Source organism: Aspergillus mulundensis (assembly GCF_003369625.1).
Source record: "Aspergillus mulundensis strain DSM 5745 chromosome Unknown scaffold_11, whole genome shotgun sequence".
In the NCBI taxonomy this organism is placed as follows: Eukaryota; Fungi; Ascomycota; class Eurotiomycetes; order Eurotiales; family Aspergillaceae; genus Aspergillus; species Aspergillus mulundensis.
The window spans coordinates 1,498,276-1,516,805 of NW_020797899.1; the positions used below are offsets into that span (position 1 = coordinate 1,498,276).

Sequence of the window (18,530 nt, forward strand, 5' to 3'; positions counted from 1 at the left end):
TGCTTGGGGTTGGTTATCTGTGCCTCTGGGCTGTCGCGTGCCCCTTGATATTTAAAGACAATTGCACCCGGGGTAAGCACTGGCTGATTGTATTGCCTGTTATACTCAACATTTGCCATCATGTGCTCTTTACTTACCTTCGACGTATCCGCTGCGCAGAGTGCGGCCCCTCAACAACAACATATTGCCGACGACCTCCTGCTTGGTGGAGATGTGGACGTGTCGGAATTGTTGCGATGCGATGATACAGGGTCCCCTTTCAGCTGGGAGAGGGACAGCAGTTCCGGCGGTGTTTTCGGCGGAGAGTAGGGAACCTTTTCTTTAGCCTGCATGAATATCCATGCCAAAGCTGACAGATGGCAGCCCGAACAGCACGGATCAGATTCCCTTCTCGCTTTCCCTCGCCCCTTGCGCCCAGGACCCTTTCATGCGCGGCAACAATCTCCATCTCATGCCTAGCCCAGATTTCAGCGGGAGTCCTCTCTTTAGCCCTAACCCCGAGGCTGAAGACGCCAGCTCCATCTCCCCTGCGCTCCCCGACATCCAACTTCATCACCTCCATCCAAAGCCAACGCGCCGACGCCTGCATTACTACCACTGTTTTGAGCTCGGCTGCGAAGGTAAACAATTTGCGTCGCTGGGGAACTTCAACCGCCACCAGAAGGAGAAGCACGGGCTGTCGAGACGGTATGACTGCAAGCGATGCGGGAAGTCGTTTACGCGATCGACTGCTAGGAAGGTCCACGTGGAGAAGGGACGCTGTGTACAACTGGAAGCTGAGAACAGTGTCAGCTATAGGATGGTGGGGACCAGGCCTCCATCTACGGCTGATCTGCCTCTACAGCACTTCTGTTGGTCACCACCGCGCCCGTGCGCTTGCTCTCTAGCTCTAGCTCAAGCTCAAGCTCGCCCTTACCCCTGCCACTCTCGATGTACCTGCTCGCATCCCTGTCATCTTCGGGCGGCCAATGTACCTGTTATGCCCTGTCATGGCTGAGTATGGTATTCTGTTGGCGTTAGCAGATGGTATCATGTTTCAGGCACAGATACCGTGATTGCGAGATAACTAGACCATATTAATATTATACCGGATGGCTGAGCAAAGTGCATTCCAAATATTGTCGATCCGCGTTCAGAGCCTTGGAAGACACGAAAAATGATATTGATTTTATTTAACCCTAATCGAATTACTGTATATGTGCTAAGATCTTGAGACAGCCACCTGCATTACAATAAGAAAAATAGCCCACACGGTCCCCAACTATACTCCACAGAAAATACCATACTCAACAGCTCTGATTGGAGACTGCGACATTCAGAATCCTTCAAAAGAGCTAAGCTTGAGCTTCAGCTGCAGATGGCCGCGCGTACCTTGGCTCAGCCTCCAGGGCTGACAGTGTGATTACCGATGGCGCGTAGAACACCAATCATGTCCAATTCAGATGTTGGAGCTGTTCGCACGCGTGATATCTCCAATGCTGCTGTATCCGGGCATCTGGATGCACTAATACACACGCAGTGATTGGTTCCAGTCCGCAAAAAAACGAGGGGCAGGCGGGGCTGAAGCAGCGCTCAGCTGGAGGTGGCTGGGGGATCCAGCTGCTTCTTCCAACCCCTCCAGCTCTGTCCTGACTACCCCTCCATCCCTTTAATCTATTTTCCCACCATAGCAGTCTTAGAATCGACCCATCGACATCAATATCCCAGACAAAAGCTACTCTTTCCTTGCCATTCGCTATATCCAGCTAGCAAGCCATGGCAGCCACCGAGCCCTCCCCACCCAACGATCTTCACCTGCCGACAATCCAGCCAACAAAATTCAAGGACTGGGTCGTCGTCGTAACAGGCGCGGCAGCAGGCATCGGGCGAGAAACAGCGCACCACTTCGCCGCCCAAGGCGCCCAGCTCATCCTGCTAGACATCAACGAGTCCGGCCTAAAGGAAACACAATCCTTAATCCAAGCGTCCGGCGGAAAGGCCGACACCCGAAAATGCGACGTCAGCGATGAACCCGACGTGAACGCTGCAATCGCGTGGACAATATCAACCTACGCCAGAATCGACGTCCTCGCCAATCTCGCCGGGATTTACGGCTTCCAGCCTCTAACCGAGTACTCATCCGAGCTGTACCACCGACACATCTCCGTCAATGTCAACGGCAGCTTCTTCCTCACGCGCGCCGTCCTACCGCACATGCAGAAAGCCGGGTTCGGGCGAATCATCCATACTTCGTCCACCACATACGCGGATCCCAAGCCCGGATTGTCCGCGTACGTTATGTCCAAAGCAGCCGTCGTTGGCCTTGTGCGTTCCGCGGCCGTTGAGGCTGGTCCGGGTGTGACCGTTAACGCGGTGATGCCTGGTCTGATTGATACGGAGGAGATGAGGAGTAAAGACGGGTATGAGGGCATCCGGGAGAAGATCCTTGAGAACCGGGCTGTGAAGCGCGATGGGAAGCCTATTGATGTTGCGCGCACTATTGCGTTTCTTGCGAGTCCTGAGGCGGGCTTTATGACGGGGCAGGTGGTTAATTGCAGTGGTGGGGAGACGTTTAGTTTCTGATGATAGACCGACGGACAACCCATACAGGATGACGCGATTTTTCGGAGTCAACCCAGGTAACCCTGCAGATTCCAAGAGAAGCTAAATCGATTGAGCGGAGAGTCATAATACAGCCGAACCAAAATAATATACAAACAGAAATCCCGTCACAACCCACCAAACCTCAAACTAAACGCCATAGTTAAACTCCTTCACCTTCTTCGCATAGTAAAGCGACGCCAGGAGACCCGCAGCCGCAAGACCCATGGGCACAGGCGCCTTAGCCTTGGTCTTGAGTGTCCGCGAGGCGCCGGCACCGAGGAGGACGACGCTGTTCGCCAGGGCCAGCTCGGCGCCGTAGTCCTTGTTTTGCTTGAGGAGGTAGCCTGATACGTTAGCTTGGAGAGAAAATGTTTGATGGGATATGTACCAGAGAAGGCGTAGGAGACGCCTAGACCAAGACCGGCGATGAGAGACGGCTGCGAGCGCGTCTTCATGAAGCCGGCGATGCCGCCGGCGGAGACTGGGAATGTCAGCACGGTTTCAACGGGAATGTCTTGGAGAGAGCTTACGGAGAGCAGAGAGGGTGAAAGAAGGATGTTCAGCCATGATTTAGGTATTTTGAGGATGAGATGTGATGGATTGGAGGGGAAAGGAGTCATGGTGGTGTGACAACTCTTCCAAGTCCGCCATTAGTCATCCGCTCCGGGCCGGAATTCCCGTCGCTATCCCATTGGCCGGATCCCCATGTAGACCAGATTATGCATGCACTAGCGGCCTTGTGCCCCGCTGAGTAATTGGTGTGGCTTATACTCGTCACATGATCGTTCAGCAACGAAGAGGACTCGGCGTTGGATCTAGCAGGAGACTATGGTATCCTCACCTGCACTGGCAGAAGACGGATAGAAGGTCTTTGAATTCAACTGGATATACACCATAGTGATTTATTGCTGCTGCTGTTGTTGGGGCGCGCATTGTCAATGGCTGACCTGCCCAGCTGTACCATTTGATTGAAACTATATATATCTGCGAGCATTTCGTAAAAACATTCTCCCAGTAAATCTGTATTCCAACCTCGCTGTAGCTAACATGAGTTCACCAGCTACCAAAACCTCACAGTCAAGCCTCACAGCTTCCCCTGCCCCGCATTCGACGGAACACTGCTCTGGGCCGAGGTATACGCCGACGCCGACGCAATATTCTTGCCGGAGAAGTTGACCAAGAAGCCCGTGTCCGCCTGGCTGAAAGTTCCAGAGCTCCCAAAGCCATTGACCTGGCATGTATGACCCAAGTACGTCGAGCAAACGGCATTCGTGCTCGCGTCGGGCGAGGTAAACAGCTGGCCACCGACAGACCCCTCCAGAACAGTCGGGACATTCTGGAACACGTTGCCCTCTGCAAGGACGTAGCCGCCCGAGTCGATTTCGAAGGCGTGGCCGTTGAAGTCGTACCAGTAGTTGTTTACCTGAGATGTTAGTTAGGACTAGTACCCTTTGGGTGGGATGGTATGGGCGGGTACGTACCGCGTGGAGAAGAGTATTCCCGCCAACCTTGGGGCTTCGTCCGGCCATGTGGTAGATGTAGTTCCCCTTGAGGGTCACCATGTCGTTGGAGCCGGTCAGGTAGATGCCCCAGTAGTGGTAGGTGTTGCAGGAGGCGGAGTAGGAGGTCACGCCGTTGAAGTAGTTGTTTGTCACGCTGACTCTGTTGGAGGCGTTGCTTCCCAGGACGAGATGTTGGCGGCCGATGCGGGCAGTCTATGGTGGTAATGTTAGTTGTATTTTGTATATTGCATGTTCGTGGAACTGACCGTGACATGGTCGATCCAGACAAGATCTGAATTGTCGATGGTGATTGCATCGCCGCCCCAGACATACTTGGGGTTCAGATCCGTGATGGCGATGTTCCTGTGTTCTGGTTAGTACTTTCCTTGACTGCAGTATAAAATTGAAACACACTGGATGATGATGTTGGTTGCGCCGCTGACAATCCGAAGGCCCTTGCCTTTAATCACACCGCTGGAGCCCTCGCCCACCAAGCTCTTGTTGGACTTGACAGTGATGCCCAACACGCCAGCATTGTCACTAAAGGTTAACAGTTAGCAACCCTCTAGGTATGCAAGGCGCTCAGAACAAACTGGAGCACGACTCACTATGAAACCGAGGCCGACGGAGCATCAGGCGCATAGTTCGTGCACCAATTGTTCTGATTAATGGCAAGTTGGCACGAGGAGCCGGTACCCCAGGGTGCACACCCGGTGGCTGTCGTAGTCCCTTCAGTGCCAGTGAAATCGAACCTGTCCGCCAGTTAGCCAGAGCCCTTCTTGGTTATGATTGTCTAGCCCACGTTTTCGTCAAGATGATAACGCGGGCTGAGCTGTCTCCCAGGTACGAGACCAGCTCTGCAGTCGTGCTGGGATAAACTGGAGTTGCACTCCCACCACCCGTCACCCCCTTTGCAAAGCCCTCTGCTGAACCGGTCACCCCAGCGGCGCTGGTGCCAGTAGCAGCTGCAGCCAGCAAAGACAGGATAGATGTGCGAAGCCTCATGTTGGGATAAACAGGCAAACTTCAGCTTGATGTCTTTGATATCACCGAGCTCCTCCTGAGCACGACCAGTTGTGTGATTTTATATCCCAGCCCTAATCATTGGCCGCATTGTCCGTATCCAAAACGGGTCTTCTCCCGAGTCCGCTCCTCCGGTGGCGCCTGCCGTTATTGCACAGTCGCATTGCGCATATCGCCCGGTAGCTTGATTGGTGGAGCGGAGAAAATACTCTGCTAGCTTTATCGTCCCCACCGGAGATTGTGCTGAAGAATTGTTCCTGAGCCTGAAGAATGCGCGCCCGGTCTTTGGGATAGGTGGAGTACCAACAGGGCTGAATCCGGGGAAATTCTGCAATCACGCATGGTGTCGACAGGGATATGCTGTGCGGGGTGGAAATTGGGTTATTCACATCCTCCACCAAGCAGAAATAAGGGCCATGGCCTAGTGCTTGTGATGGATGAGAATGCTGGTGCCTGGAAACAGGCATCGGGAGTTATCAATGCAGTATAATAACACCAGCCAAGGGTTTTCTGCTCTGAACACCGTGGTATTGGCTCTACCCTATGGTCCTTTATAGCTATACCACTGTGAGTTAGCCAAGTCGTACCTAGACGGACATACCGTGAGGAGCCCATGTAACCCCACATTTGCATTGTTTCTCAGCAGGATTCTCGAGGGTGATACTCTTGTGTTGTAGGTTCCCAGAACAATGGTCGTAGGCATAGCCTGCGCCCAAGAAGTTGGCGGGTCTTGTCGTTGCGCCACACTGCCGAGGCGAGCTTAGCAGAAATATGCCAATGGAAAGGCGATATCTCGGAGATCGCGTGCTGAAACAGTGATGAGATTTGCGATGCTGTATTTTTGTTGGTCGCAAATAGTCCAGCATGCCCCATACAGATAACAAGCAATATGTCCTTGAATCCTACGCCTTACTTTTGTTTGCACGCCAGAGACATTGACCTTCTTTTATTCCTGATCCCCAGGCAAGCGCCTAGGTAGAGTATGGACTTCGATGCATCCACGTAAGCAGCATAAATGAAGAGGCGTAAATGCCAGGTGGATTTATGGACGCTAAGCTGCATAGTTTAAAGATGAGGTTTACGGGTGGGACGGAGTGGTTGTAATAATCCGTTGCCATGTAATGATCTGGGAGAGTGTTTTAGATGTACTGTCTCGAGGCATCGGGTACCACTACCTCCGCCGAGGTGAAGCTGCAATGGAAGTATCTGATGTTCCCTGAATCCGAATCCGAGCCATTCTGGTTTGTTGGCGTATCTCCCGCTTCTCCTGTCAATGGATCACTATCCCCAGAGTCCACCTCAGATGCAGATCCTCGCTCATTCTCGTTCGCCGGATAGGAACCACTGTCCGTTGCTACCGTATCTCCTTCTTCACCTGTCAATGGGTCGCCTTCGCTACGCTCCCTCTCGGATGCAGATGCTTGCTCATCCTCGTGCTGGGGAGGAGAGGAATCGACCACGATCTCACCCCACTGAACAGGTCTCAGTGCATGATCACCCTCTACGCATGGGTGACACGCCGCACTGATAGCAGCACTACAGTACGCAGCAAGCAGCATGCGTGATTTGAAGCGACGCAAGCCAAGAACAAGCGCGGCTCCGACCAAGACGCCGCCCAGGATCATCGCGTAGATGATCGCTTGGGGCGAGTAACCACAGGTGATGGTATCTTCAGAGGAATATGGTTCTCCGCGGCTATTGTAGGAGACAATTCGAACGAAGAAAAGGCTTTGCGAGACGAGCCAGTGTAAGAGTGCCGAGGAAACCTGTAATGGGACGCTGTAGCGGTAGGGTAGACTCAAGTAGTACGTGGAGCGCTGGGCGCCTCTGGGCCAGGACACTCGAAGGGGTTTCCGCTCTGCTGCATAGTCGTCGTACTCAGCGGCCAGGAGCATACTGGATAATATGTTGTTGTACATGAAGTACGTGAGTGAAATCAGAAGTTGCGGGGTGTTGGACAAGAGGATGATAGCGATCATGGCGCCTTCGTCTTCGAGGCCCAGACCGGTGATCAGGGTGGCCGGATTGACCTCTCCCAGCCCGTAGTCCCAGATACTCGTTGTGCTATAATACTGGTGTATACTCACAACGCCGAGGGCCAGCATACCCCCGGTCGTACCAAGCAAAATTGCAGACCTGTGATATGCTTGGTTAGCTGCGGAGGTCAAAGTGATAGGGGTCGCTGGACGCACACCAACAGCATGTTTGTCCAGAGGTGTTTGCTGGGGGCATCCGACCATCTTCCTGGCTTTGGGAGTTGCTTGTTTTGTTGATGGCTTTGTTTCCTCATCTCACAGAGATGACAATAACAGCATTGTACGTAGCTTTCATGCCAGTCAAACGCGTTATTCCTAATACGGGTGACAGAGAGCAAGCCAGCGTCCTTGGTGGTAGGGTCTGGGCGAGTGAGGAACGACGATATAGCATCTCCGACCGTAAGGAGCGGGTCGTCTCTGTCGTCACGGCGTGCTAGAAACATGCAGACTAGCTTGATGATGTTGCAAGTAATGACAATGAGACAGGTGGGTGGAGTGAAACCCAGCTGGCACCTCTGCTCGTCTGGTAGGCTTAAGCAGTATTGAATCGGAAAATATAGCTCATCGACCGGTTCCCTGCACCATTGGGTGTGGCCGCCGAGAATCTCCACGTCTTTCGCCCAGGAACTGTTTTCCCAGAGAGTTGCGTTGTCCAGATCAGCTCTCAACGCCCTCTCTTCAGGTCGGTCATATCGCAGGATATCGTAAAGACGCTGATAATCTGGTAAGTACCGGGAATTACGCACCCCCAGGGATTCTGTGGTAAAGGTTCCTCCTGAATACTCCATGTCTGGGATAGATAGCTGAAGGACAGGGATTGACAAGGCATCACCTAAGAGAAGCCAGGACTCAAGGTTATCCTTGACATGATCTTCAGAACACTCGGTCTCAGAAGGACTGTGGCACATCCACTCAAACGGACGCTCATCTTTACCTCTATCTTCATCGATCATCTTGCTTTCGCCCACGTAGAGCAAGCGTTAGTCATCGGGAAGAGTTGGTCATCGGGAAGAGTAGCGTTGGTAGCGAGGAAAAGAAATTTGTGACCGTAGACATAGTTCTGCGCAAACTGGTCCAGGCACTCTTCCTTGGAGAGATTCTGTAATCTGCCCTCCCAGCTGGAGATGGTGAAGTTGGATAAATCCATGTCAAAAGGCGCCCTTGAACAAGCCTGATCAGCAGCATCACTGGAGGGCGTTCGATCGATTTGCAACGTCCCGTTAACAGAAACCAAGACGATGCGGTAGTCCGATGGCCCCATCGCAAAATATGTCGCGGAGTTGTAACTGTAACAGATAACAGGCGGATCAGTCGCGAACTCAGACTCTACCGTGGGCGGAACAAACATCATATGGATAGGCAACGAAGTCAGCAACAAGGTGATACCCAGGTATCGCCTTCGTCCCTTGCAAAAAATAACTAGACCAGCGACGTTTGGGACGCCTATCCTGAGCCAGCCCTGTTGGTTATGTGCAGCATCCACTTCTGGTCGTGACGGTGAGGCAAGGCATTGTAGGCAATAGTTGCTTGCAGTCAGCATTGCCGTGCTTAGCACATTGATCAAAAGATGTAGGCCAGTTGCCCAGCGCTGCGCATTTGAACATTGTCCCTGATATACCGTAGCCGACAAGAATCCACGAGCATCATTCCTGATGTAGGCGAGAATCACAGCGATAATGGTAAGAGCGATGGCAACGGTGTTTGATCGAGGATGGGCTCTCGAAGCTCTTGCAAGGGAATCTGATCAGGCAAGTGCGACGGGGTGCTCTGCCGATGAAGAAATGGCCACAATCCTCTGGCCACAGAAACAATCCGCCTTGGCTGGTTCATCGCGAGGTGTGCGCTCGCCGCGTTGTTGCAGCTGACACTTGTGCTGGGTTCATCGTCCACATATATCTGGTTGCTCTGGAGCAGTCAGCTTCAGCCTTGTTCAGCCGTGCCTTGTTGCACAAAACTAAATGCCACGTCACCGAGCCAGGGCTGGACAGTGTCAGACTATGAGGACAGGCTGTATAGCCAATTGCCCAGGTGGTTTTATCTAGCTAGCACGGTATGAACCGGGCTCGTTGCCTATCAAGCCACTGGTTGGAAAGACAACCTAGGATTATCCTTGGTCAGGATTGACTATAAATATCTCATCAGTGTGAAATCTGACAGACCGTGGCTAGACCTTGCCAACACTGCCTCAGCATCCTCGTGTCTGGCAGTCGCGTGGTCTCACTTCAGGGATTTTCTCACCTCTTCAACACTCTTTCCCTTTCTTGCTTCCCCATCCCCGATCGACCTGCGCTGTTCTTGTCATAACACTCTTTCCAATCAACACTTCCGTGGTTGTGGAAAATGGGCACGATCTATGCAGCCACAACTCTCATTTTCACTGCATTATTCTTTGAGATTTATGTGGTTATTGCCTACCTCATTGTCCGCCGCAGGATGAAAACGAGCAACGAATGGTTATTGCTAATGAGCTCGATATTCCCTGCAATTATGTACAATTCCAGTCTTCTTATATTCAACCTTATCATGACAAGACTATGTGTAAGCTTCGATGAAGCTAACCTTTCACCGCAACCTCTAGAGCAACCCTTTTGGAACTCATCATGATTGGGTACAAAGGATGGGACTCCAACGGCTTCTATATCGTTTATCTATCCAAAACGGCCGACTGGCTCAAAGGCCTTGCGGACTTCATTCTTACTGCAGTTCTTATGCTTCCCATCTACAGGATAGTGAAGGGCCACAACACCCTTAAAGTCCCACGCCGGGCAGTTGTCGGAGTTCTCGCTGTACTCTGGATCTGCACTCTCAGCATTGGGACCAGACTGGCTCTCTACACCGTTTGGGACGATTACAGGAGTCGACTAGCCATTGCTCACTCGGTGCTGGTTACTACGCGAAATAGCATGACGGTTCTTTGTGTTGCTCTTTGCTCACTTGTCATGCTGTCCGAGATGGCGCGGAGAATGCATCTTCATAACTGGGTAAGCTTTCCAATGTGCTTCTGTTAGGCATATATTTAACATTTGCCACGGATAGGTTGCTCAAACAACGCTACGGCTGCTCATATTCTTTCAGTTGGGCGGTAATCTGCTTGAACTGGGTTACACCACTACAAATCATCGGAGTTTTGGGTGGAATACCACTCTCCTATCAGCAACATCTATACAAAACAAGTATCCTCGGACGCTGGGCTTAGCCCTGGCTATTGTATTCTTCTCTCACTTCTTCTACGCTGGTGCGGTTCTTTGCGCATTATATGCTATCTCCTCGGCAGAGATCTGTTCTAAGTGCTCCTATAGCCCGGTTCCGCATGCATGTCAGGACAACAATACCAGGCCTGAGTTGGATATTGTGCAGGCTCCTGCGCAATCAGTCTTGGAGGGGATAGAACATCACCGAGATGATTGTTCGCGGTCGCCCACTGTTATTCAAAGCCGCTGGAACATTCCGGAGAGCATTTGAATTTCCCCTCCTCCCGCCTCCATCCCCTTGTATTCTCTAGAAGACTGTATGATGTCCAGAGGCGGTGCTCAGAGGGCGCATTGCTACAATATGGAGCTATTTCACCAGGTTTGGGGCTTGGCAATCCATGGTTCAGGCTGGGTGCTACGATGCATTTGGCTGGCAGACGGCGCCCAGGCCGCTTGACGACGGGTCATCAGGTCATGAAAGGAAAGGAAAGGAAAGAAAGCGGCGACTTGAAAGAGCCGGCACGGAGATGGCATAAGCTCAGGTGTTTTCTGGTCTCTTGCAAGGACCCGTTTCATCAGACAAAGCGCCATGTCTTGGACAAGTACTGCTCTTCCTCCCAGACTGCAGCCTTACACCTGGCCATCGCCGACTCTTCCTTCTACCGATCTCTTTCATCCTCACACTCTTCACACTCTCTCGGTTGTGTCTTGAAATCTTGTGTTCTGACATCCTCTCGTCAACATGGGTCGCCCCAAGCGGAAGCCAGAAGCCAACGAGGTGGGATGTCTCCCGCATCGCCCTGTCACACTTCTGACATTCTGTGCCTCTGTAGTCTTCTCCTGCGGTCTCGAAGAGACAGAAAGCCAAGCGTGAGGCGTCGGAACAAGTCCTCGCAATCGCCCGAACCGAGCTCGAACCTGACCCCCACGGCCGCTACGGTATCCTCAGCTACAACTACCCTTACGACAAGGCCGGCGTCAGCATGGAGAACCAGGTGAAACACCTCAGGGAGCGCGTTCGATCCTTGGAGATCTACGTGAGGAACAGCATCCGGACAGCGGACTGGCTGGAAGGCGACTTTTTCGAGTGGGATGTTGTCATGCCGCATCACTTCCCGCAGGAGTTTGGGGATGTTTTTCATGCCACCTGGAGTTTTGCGGCCGGCTTTGCCATCGAAGACATCACAGGCTTGTCCAAAAAGCAGAAGGACCAGATTGTCGCATCGCTGGAGGGATGGATGGTGCAGGAGGACCTGGACAGCATCCACGCCCGTTTGCAGCCACCTCAGCAAGACCGGTTCGGCAGGGCCCTCTTCGAGGCGCTTCTGAACAAGGCCGTCGTCGAGATCCTGTTCCGTCACCCGTTCTGGTACCTTGACGAGACCGCCGACGACGCCGGCTCTCATGATGACACCGCGTGGGATGGGGTCTCCCCGCTGGGTGCCAGACTGGATACATTGCTTTCGAAGTTTGAGAAAGGTACGTCACATGGAGAGCTGCGCAGATTGCCTACTGACTGACGTGTCGGCAGTGGGGATGGAGTACGCCCAGGTAGTCACTTCGCTCGAGGATCTAGCCCATACGTGTTTCGCATACTGACAACTCCACGTAGGTCTGGCGGTCCATCACCACGCGCCTCGCCAACAGCGTTGAGTACGGCCAAACGCGCGACTTCGCCCTGGGAAAGGCCATGAAGGCTCGCCGGGACGCCAAATGCAAGGCCCTCGCGGCGCACCTCCTGTCCAACGAAGCACTTGTTAGCCTTCTTAAACCCATTGACGATCCATCCCAACGACTGGGCGTCCTCACCGCGGACCTGCAGCAAATATCCCAGTCGGCCGTGGACATGATTGCACAGATCCCGCGGCTTAACTTTCACACCCTTACAGACATTGGGGAGAGCTTCCTCGGCTCGAAAACTCTGCGGGTTGATTACCTTTGCACCCCGAAGGATGGCCATCGCGTGCTTGGCCTGACTCGCCCATACGTCTTTCGAACCTTCAACCCCGAGACAGTGGAGGAGGAGGTTGAGACCGTTGCACAGGCCGTGGCTTTCATCGAGGATGAGAGTCCGGATGCGGAGCCCTCGGGCAGGGCTGGGGCAATGGGCAAAGGAAAGCGTGCAAAGAAGCCCAAGGCGTGAGTTCTATTTGGGTCTTTTGTGACTGTCCTGTCTTTTGTCTCGTCCGGTTCGCTTTGTTCAAGTCCGACCGGGCGGCATGTGACAAGCTTGGATGGATTCCGGTTGCTCTCTTTGTTCTTTGCATTTCCTTTCTTGTCAAAGTCATTCCTATGTACCCCATGTATTTCGAGGCTATCTACAACCGGCTCCCCCCTTCAAGTAGCCCCGCCGTCAGTAACCCCCTGGCCTTCCCAACGGGGTCCGAGCCCCAGGCAAACCTGAACATGTCCGACGGCACCTCAGCATCTGCAACGTAGCGCCGCAGCTCCTCGATCATCTCCGCCCGTCGCTCGTTGGGCTTCTGCGACATCATCATCACAGTCACGGCGTGCCGGTACCGCGTCTCGTTGTATAGCTCGAGGCGCTGTGGTACTTCCTCCCGCGTAGTTCCCACTGTAAAAAGAGCCCCCAGTGCAGCGCCATCCTCAATCGACTGCGCACCGCCTTGCCCTTGGTCTGCGACCGTAAGCATCCATATAGCTGGTGACAAGTAGATACGGGTTCAAGCTTACGTGGAAGTGTCGGATGCGCCGCATCACCCAGCAACGCCAATCTCCCCCTGACAAAGCTCCGCGGCGGCTGGCGGGACGCCAGGCTCCAAAGTCGAACGTCCTCGCCTAGTCGACAGATTTCACGCAGCGCAGGGCAGAACTCCTTATATGTGTCGAGGAGGCCGTCGACGTTGCCCGAGTCCAGCCACGACGAGTTCTCGGTCTTCGCCATCGTGCTGGAGGGATGGATCCCGGCGACGTTGAGCAGCGTCCCGCTCCGGCATGGGTACATGACCAGGCGTCTGTCTCCGCCGGCGAAGATGTGCGTTGCGTTCAGGCCGATTCTGTCAAGCAGCGGCGCGGTCAGGGCATTCTCGCGGAGCTTGGCGACCGGCACAAGCCACCGGTACGTGCTCTGCCCGGTGCTCTCTTTCTTCTGGTCTGTCCCGGTGATTGCCTTGACGGTTCTCGACTGCATGCGTATGAGCAGATATATCTAAACAGGGATGTAGTAGGAGGATGACGTACGTGCATCCCATCGGCCCCTATCACCAGGTCGCCCGTGTAGACCGAGCCGTCTTCGAGCGTGACGACTCCGGCTTCAGCATCCTGTTCGGACGCAATCAGTTCGAACAAAGGTCACCATGTATACAGGAAGACCAACCACAGACGCAACCCGCGAAGACAACCGAATCTCGACCTCCCTCGCAGCCGCTGCACGGAGGGCATTGTGCAAGTCCACTCGGTGGCTCAGCAGCCAGGGCTCCCGGATCCCCAGCGCCTTCTTATAGTCCTGCGCTTCCTAGATCGCCCCTGGTTAGCGAGGCACCCGTTTACACCCCCAGCAAGGCCGAACAAACCATGGCCGTCGAAACAAAGTTCCCCTGCGCATCCCACACCTTGATCGCCTCGCATTCCACACCCTGCAGCGCTGCCAGGTCGATCCCCCACGAGTGCAGGATTCGCGAGGCATTGGGCGCAACGTGTATTGCTGCACCGACTTCGTGCAGGAATCGCGATTGCTCGAAGACCTGCAACAGTGCCAGCGTTAGATGAACCCGTGCGGTGCGATGGTCCACGTACCAAGACGTCATGCCCGGCTTGGTTGAGGGCAATGGCAGCCCCAAGGCCGCCGATTCCAGCGCCGACAACGAGAACCCTCAGAGGCATTGGGCTGGTTTTTGATGGGTTTGGAGCCTTTGGGGAAGAGCCTGCCAGATGGCTCATTTATAGCGCTGTTCTACCCCACCAGACCCGCCATGATCAGCGTCCTACCTCCGACACAGTTCCGAGTGCCGAAGACGATGGGATGAATCCATTCCATTTTGCTGCTTGAGTTGAGATCGGCTTTCAAGGAAGAATGCTCTCATCGTGCAGTATTTGGACAATCATAGCACAAAACACCATGGACGTGACCGTGCGTATATGGATACTCAACCAAGCGCGGTGGTCTGCTGGCTCACCAGGACGAACAAGTCCTCCGAGCTCCGACCTGAATCTCCTACCCGTCCGGCAAATGCCGCATATCCGTCAGTTGGAGACTAGCTCTGCAGCAGATTGATTGCTGCAGCGAGGCTTGTTGGCTCGGCCCTGGCCTGTTCTCGGAGTTGCCTGGTTGGGGTCTGAGTCCGATGTCCCCAGCAGTGCTCTGGCCGTAAACCCGGGGTTGTCGGTGTACATTGTATGCAGTAGATCATCTGGGAAAGACGTTGTGGTAGTAAGAATGACACTGATATATTAATCAAAAATAATGTATCGGTAGGCAAACAGCGCACTCTCTCCTTCATTGCAAGACATAGGACCGCCGCAGGACCTTTGACAGCCACAGAGACGATAGGGTGTCAGGACGCATACAACATTCCATCTATCCCAGCTTAATCATCTATTCCAATCCTCGGGTACTTCTGCCTCTTTACTCCCCAGTGGCGGAGCTGCCCCGGCTGCCAACCCGGCGTCTCAGCTCTCCAGGCCGACCTATGGTGATACGAGGGGACTGCACCTGCATGTCCACCATCCTGCACAAACGGCGCCAATTCGTAAAACTCTGTTCCAGTAGATCATCTGGGGAAAGGAGACCATTCTCGGTAGACCGATGACGAGATAGCAGTCGATTGATTGGAATGGCGGCTGAGGAGTGCGCTTCCGTTCTTCTTGTCAGAACAAGACCTGCCGCAGCTGCAGAACTACCTAACGATATCAGCACGATATCCCAGAGATGGGATGGCGCTTAGTACTCGAATGCTCGGGTACTTCTGCTCCTCTCTTCACCAGTGGCGGGTCTCAGCTGTACCAGGTATACGAGGGAGCTGCAGACCGCGCTGCATGTCAGCCATCATAGGTCTGCGCAACCGATGCCGACTGGTGGCTTGTCTTTTTTTGCCCTGAATTCCAGCGGTTAGACTCGGCCATATACGGTACCTTATGTAGTGTTTTCCTAGTACAGCGACCAAGTCAAGTCCTCAACGCATGAGTATCAGTGCCATAGCACTACTAGGATCACCTAGGCAGCATTGTATGCCCCAGCATCCCTGAGCCTGGATTCTAGAGCACCGCCACGTTCTGCGTTGTCTGTTTAGCGCTCAGATCCTCCGCACCAGTCTCAGCTAGCCACAGGGCGCTCGATGACCACTCAGCCCTTCAGGGCCACTGCCCTGGCCTCACGCGATGCCTTGTGCAACGTCAAGTGTCCATGGCGATGGTCATTCACAGCAGCGTGCCCCAGTATACACTACGATCTCCCATTTTGTGGCTCGGGAGATCAGCCAGCCATCGCTTCGACTACCTGGATCTGCTCGCGGGATATTGCTGTTTGTCATGATCGCTCGATGATAGGCAAGTTTAGGCGACTTTAGATACCAGCAGAGAGAAAAAGGCTGCCATGGCTACCTATATAAAGTCGCTTCCTCCCCGTTCTCTGGCCACTCTCCATGCACACCCAGCACATCATCAACAGCACAATCAGACTTCTTCGACGGTCGCTCAATTCGCAGTATCCAACATGGCTTCCGAACGTCTCGTTGACGGCGTGACCTACTACATCATCACCCTCATGCCCGACGCCGACAATCGCGCGCTCGAGGTCTACGGTGGCGGCGAACTCGGCAACGTCGGCATCTGGTACGGCCCTTACCCTTTTCCCCTAAAGCGGACCATCTGAGAATCATACCTATACTAACAACAACTCATCGCACAGGAAGAACCTCCAACTCCCCAACCGCCAGTGGACGGCCCACCGCATGGCCGACGGCAGCTGGTCCTTCAAGTACAAGCGCAACCCCAGCGCTTATCTGGCTACCAACGGTAACCCGCCCAGCCCATCGACAAACATGCCCGGGCGTCGCTAACGTGTTTCAGGCAACAACAAGCAGCTCCGCGTGGCCGTGGTCGACCCTAAGAACGACGCGACCGCGCGCTGGAAGGCCGAAGATCTGGGTGATGGCTATCTGTATGTCATCCGAGTGCTTATGGGGAGCCAGGCTAACTTTGACACAGATTCAGCAACATCCAGGAGGCGAACATGGCGCTCGACGTCCAGTCTGCGGCGACTGCTGATGGGACCCCTGTCATTTTGTATGGTCGGCATGGGAACCAGAACCAGCGCTGGAGGATCTCGAGGGTCGCTGGTATTTAGAGTCTGCAGCATAGTCGCAGGCTTGTATGGCCTACGCACTGCTTTTGGGTTCAGCTGGAATGGTGTCAGTTGTTGTTAGGCCTACGTAGGATGATTGTTGACCCTACCTGGGACTGTCCATCGTCTACCATGGTGATCTCTCTTTTACCGCCATGAAGAATCTGAAGCATTACTTACATTGTCAAGAGGAGTGTTCGAACTGCTAGACCCACGTATGGAATTCTGATCCGAAGTTGTGGCCGGTGAAATTACAGCCGATTATCAAATCTGGGACTCATATTTCAACAGACAGTAGGAATTCTTCAATCTCCATGTGTCAATCCATACGAACCGGCCAAGTCATCATCCACTAACATCTTTGGCCCTAAGCTGAAGAAACCGGCCACTCCTTCTCAACCCCCTGCCCCTCCAACCACGGCAGACAAGCCCCATAGAGCTCCCGGAACTCCCCATCACCAAGCCCCATAAACTTCCCAAAGAGCTCCTGGTCAAAGCGCTCCACAAACGCAAGATAACTCGCAAGCAGCAAATCCGCATACCCGGCCTCCTCCCCCTCAAAGAACACCCCCTTCTTCCCCTCCCGCCCCTTCAACATCCGGATCAGCACCGCAGTCTCCGTCTCAGCAATCTTCCACAGCTCATCCAGACTCTCCTGGTCCGTCGGACGGATCTCATCCAGCGGCTTCCCAAACGCCTTAGACCTTGTCTCGATGAAGTACTCCTGCCCCCTGGGGTCCAGATGCCCCGCGACGCGCGGGACAATCAAGTGCCTGAACACAGGCCACAATCCCCCCAGGATCTTCTCCACAGAGAGCACAAGCGCGAAGCTCGCGTCGCCGGACGGGAAGATCGATGGGCCGGGGAAGGCCTTGTCGAGGTGCTGGACGATGGGGAGGGAGTCCATGAGTGCGCCGCTGGGGTTCGAGGTCACGCTGCCCTTGTGGATGATTGCGGGGAGTGTATAGGGGAGTCCTTGTGCGTTGGGCGGCAGGCCGAGGCCGGTGATAAGCGGCTTGATGTCTGGGTAGGACATCCAGCTTTGCGTGTAGGGGATGCCTTTGAGGTTGAGCACCGCGCGGACCTTGAGGGTGTTGAGAGACCATGATTTTGAGGGGACGGGGAGGTCGGAGTAGAGGTCGAAGAAATGGACTGCTTCGGTGGTGGCCATTTTGCTTGGTTTTTGGTTTGACTATTGGGGAAGGACTTGATTATCACAGATGTATGGCACACCCTTGCCCTCAGGGCGAGGTGAAAGGTCAAGCTTTTGTAGGCGAAGATAAGAACCACAGTACAGCCCCGCCCGGATGAATTACTAATTTGATAGCCAACGAGAGACTACGGAGGACTAAATCGACAATCGCGCAAAAACTCCACTTTCAATGTATGCGCTAGTATTCTACCGCCAAAACCAGTATATATATTTGGTAGATGCACACACCGCCTTAAAATTTTAGTAATTTACTTAAGAGGTCCAATTTTTAATTGTTTTTTAATTTTTTCTAATTTTTTATATTTTTATTATTATTTATTTTTAGGCTTATTTTTTAATTATTTTTTTATATTTTTTTATATTTTTTATATTTGTTATATTTTTTATATTTTTTATATTTTTTGTATTTTTTATATTTTTTATATTTTAAATATTTTAAATATTTTAAAAATAATAATATAGTCTTAAATTAAATAATATAGTATTATTTTAGTATACTAAATTAATTATAAAAATTTATAAAAATTTATAAAAATTTATAAAAATTTAAATAATTTATTAATAATAATTTAAAGCTAGCCAGGGCCTGCTAACTAGGTATATAATTTTTTAAGCTTTTTATAATATTTTTAAAACCTTTAACTTTTAAATTTTAGCTAGTGTTTTAAAATAAAAAATAAA

The 18,530-nt window shown here is 52.8% G+C and overlaps 10 protein-coding genes across 10 annotated transcripts; 5 read left to right on the forward strand and 5 right to left on the reverse strand.

The window, feature by feature from the left end:
- Positions 1–120: 120 nt before the first annotated feature.
- DSM5745_09340 (uncharacterized protein) lies at positions 121–831 on the forward strand (the record flags this gene model as incomplete). Its single annotated transcript, XM_026751356.1, has 3 exons — positions 121–305; positions 364–739; positions 799–831. 3 exons carry the CDS (start codon positions 121–123, stop codon positions 829–831), a joined length of 594 nt encoding a protein of 197 aa, XP_026600442.1.
- A 924-nt stretch (positions 832–1,755) lies between these two features.
- DSM5745_09341 (SDR family NAD(P)-dependent oxidoreductase) lies at positions 1,756–2,562 on the forward strand (the record flags this gene model as incomplete). Its single annotated transcript, XM_026751357.1, has 1 exon — positions 1,756–2,562. One exon carries the CDS (start codon positions 1,756–1,758, stop codon positions 2,560–2,562), a length of 807 nt encoding a protein of 268 aa, XP_026600443.1.
- Positions 2,563–2,730: 168 nt separating this feature from the next.
- Positions 2,731–3,150, reverse strand: DSM5745_09342 (TMEM14 family protein; the record flags this gene model as incomplete). The annotated part of the gene is made up of 3 exons (XM_026751358.1): positions 2,731–2,927; positions 2,972–3,064; positions 3,114–3,150. The coding sequence occupies 3 exons, from the start codon at positions 3,148–3,150 to the stop codon at positions 2,731–2,733; spliced, it is 327 nt and encodes a 108-aa protein (XP_026600444.1).
- Positions 3,151–3,667: 517 nt separating this feature from the next.
- DSM5745_09343 (polysaccharide lyase family 1 protein) lies at positions 3,668–5,090 on the reverse strand (the record flags this gene model as incomplete). Its single annotated transcript, XM_026751359.1, has 6 exons — positions 3,668–4,006; positions 4,065–4,298; positions 4,352–4,448; positions 4,500–4,625; positions 4,694–4,837; positions 4,888–5,090. The coding sequence occupies 6 exons, from the start codon at positions 5,088–5,090 to the stop codon at positions 3,668–3,670; spliced, it is 1,143 nt and encodes a 380-aa protein (XP_026600445.1).
- Positions 5,091–6,247: 1,157 nt separating this feature from the next.
- Positions 6,248–8,492, reverse strand: DSM5745_09344 (uncharacterized protein; the record flags this gene model as incomplete). Its single annotated transcript, XM_026751360.1, has 3 exons — positions 6,248–7,244; positions 7,301–8,041; positions 8,113–8,492. 3 exons carry the CDS (start codon positions 8,490–8,492, stop codon positions 6,248–6,250), a joined length of 2,118 nt encoding a protein of 705 aa, XP_026600446.1.
- A 1,252-nt stretch (positions 8,493–9,744) lies between these two features.
- Positions 9,745–10,606, forward strand: DSM5745_09345 (uncharacterized protein; the record flags this gene model as incomplete). The annotated part of the gene is made up of 2 exons (XM_026751361.1): positions 9,745–10,125; positions 10,181–10,606. The coding sequence occupies 2 exons, from the start codon at positions 9,745–9,747 to the stop codon at positions 10,604–10,606; spliced, it is 807 nt and encodes a 268-aa protein (XP_026600447.1).
- Positions 10,607–11,077: 471 nt separating this feature from the next.
- DSM5745_09346 (uncharacterized protein) lies at positions 11,078–12,478 on the forward strand (the record flags this gene model as incomplete). The annotated part of the gene is made up of 4 exons (XM_026751362.1): positions 11,078–11,113; positions 11,169–11,814; positions 11,867–11,886; positions 11,948–12,478. The coding sequence occupies 4 exons, from the start codon at positions 11,078–11,080 to the stop codon at positions 12,476–12,478; spliced, it is 1,233 nt and encodes a 410-aa protein (XP_026600448.1).
- A 175-nt stretch (positions 12,479–12,653) lies between these two features.
- Positions 12,654–14,178, reverse strand: DSM5745_09347 (uncharacterized protein; the record flags this gene model as incomplete). The annotated part of the gene is made up of 6 exons (XM_026751363.1): positions 12,654–12,973; positions 13,030–13,480; positions 13,537–13,617; positions 13,673–13,810; positions 13,869–14,039; positions 14,092–14,178. The coding sequence occupies 6 exons, from the start codon at positions 14,176–14,178 to the stop codon at positions 12,654–12,656; spliced, it is 1,248 nt and encodes a 415-aa protein (XP_026600449.1).
- Positions 14,179–16,006: 1,828 nt separating this feature from the next.
- DSM5745_09348 (RICIN domain-containing protein) lies at positions 16,007–16,639 on the forward strand (the record flags this gene model as incomplete). The annotated part of the gene is made up of 4 exons (XM_026751364.1): positions 16,007–16,125; positions 16,202–16,308; positions 16,363–16,453; positions 16,507–16,639. The coding sequence occupies 4 exons, from the start codon at positions 16,007–16,009 to the stop codon at positions 16,637–16,639; spliced, it is 450 nt and encodes a 149-aa protein (XP_026600450.1).
- Positions 16,640–17,003: 364 nt separating this feature from the next.
- DSM5745_09349 (glutathione S-transferase family protein) lies at positions 17,004–17,807 on the reverse strand (the record flags this gene model as incomplete). The annotated part of the gene is made up of 1 exon (XM_026751365.1): positions 17,004–17,807. The coding sequence occupies one exon, from the start codon at positions 17,805–17,807 to the stop codon at positions 17,004–17,006; it is 804 nt and encodes a 267-aa protein (XP_026600451.1).
- Positions 17,808–18,530: the final 723 nt, after the last annotated feature.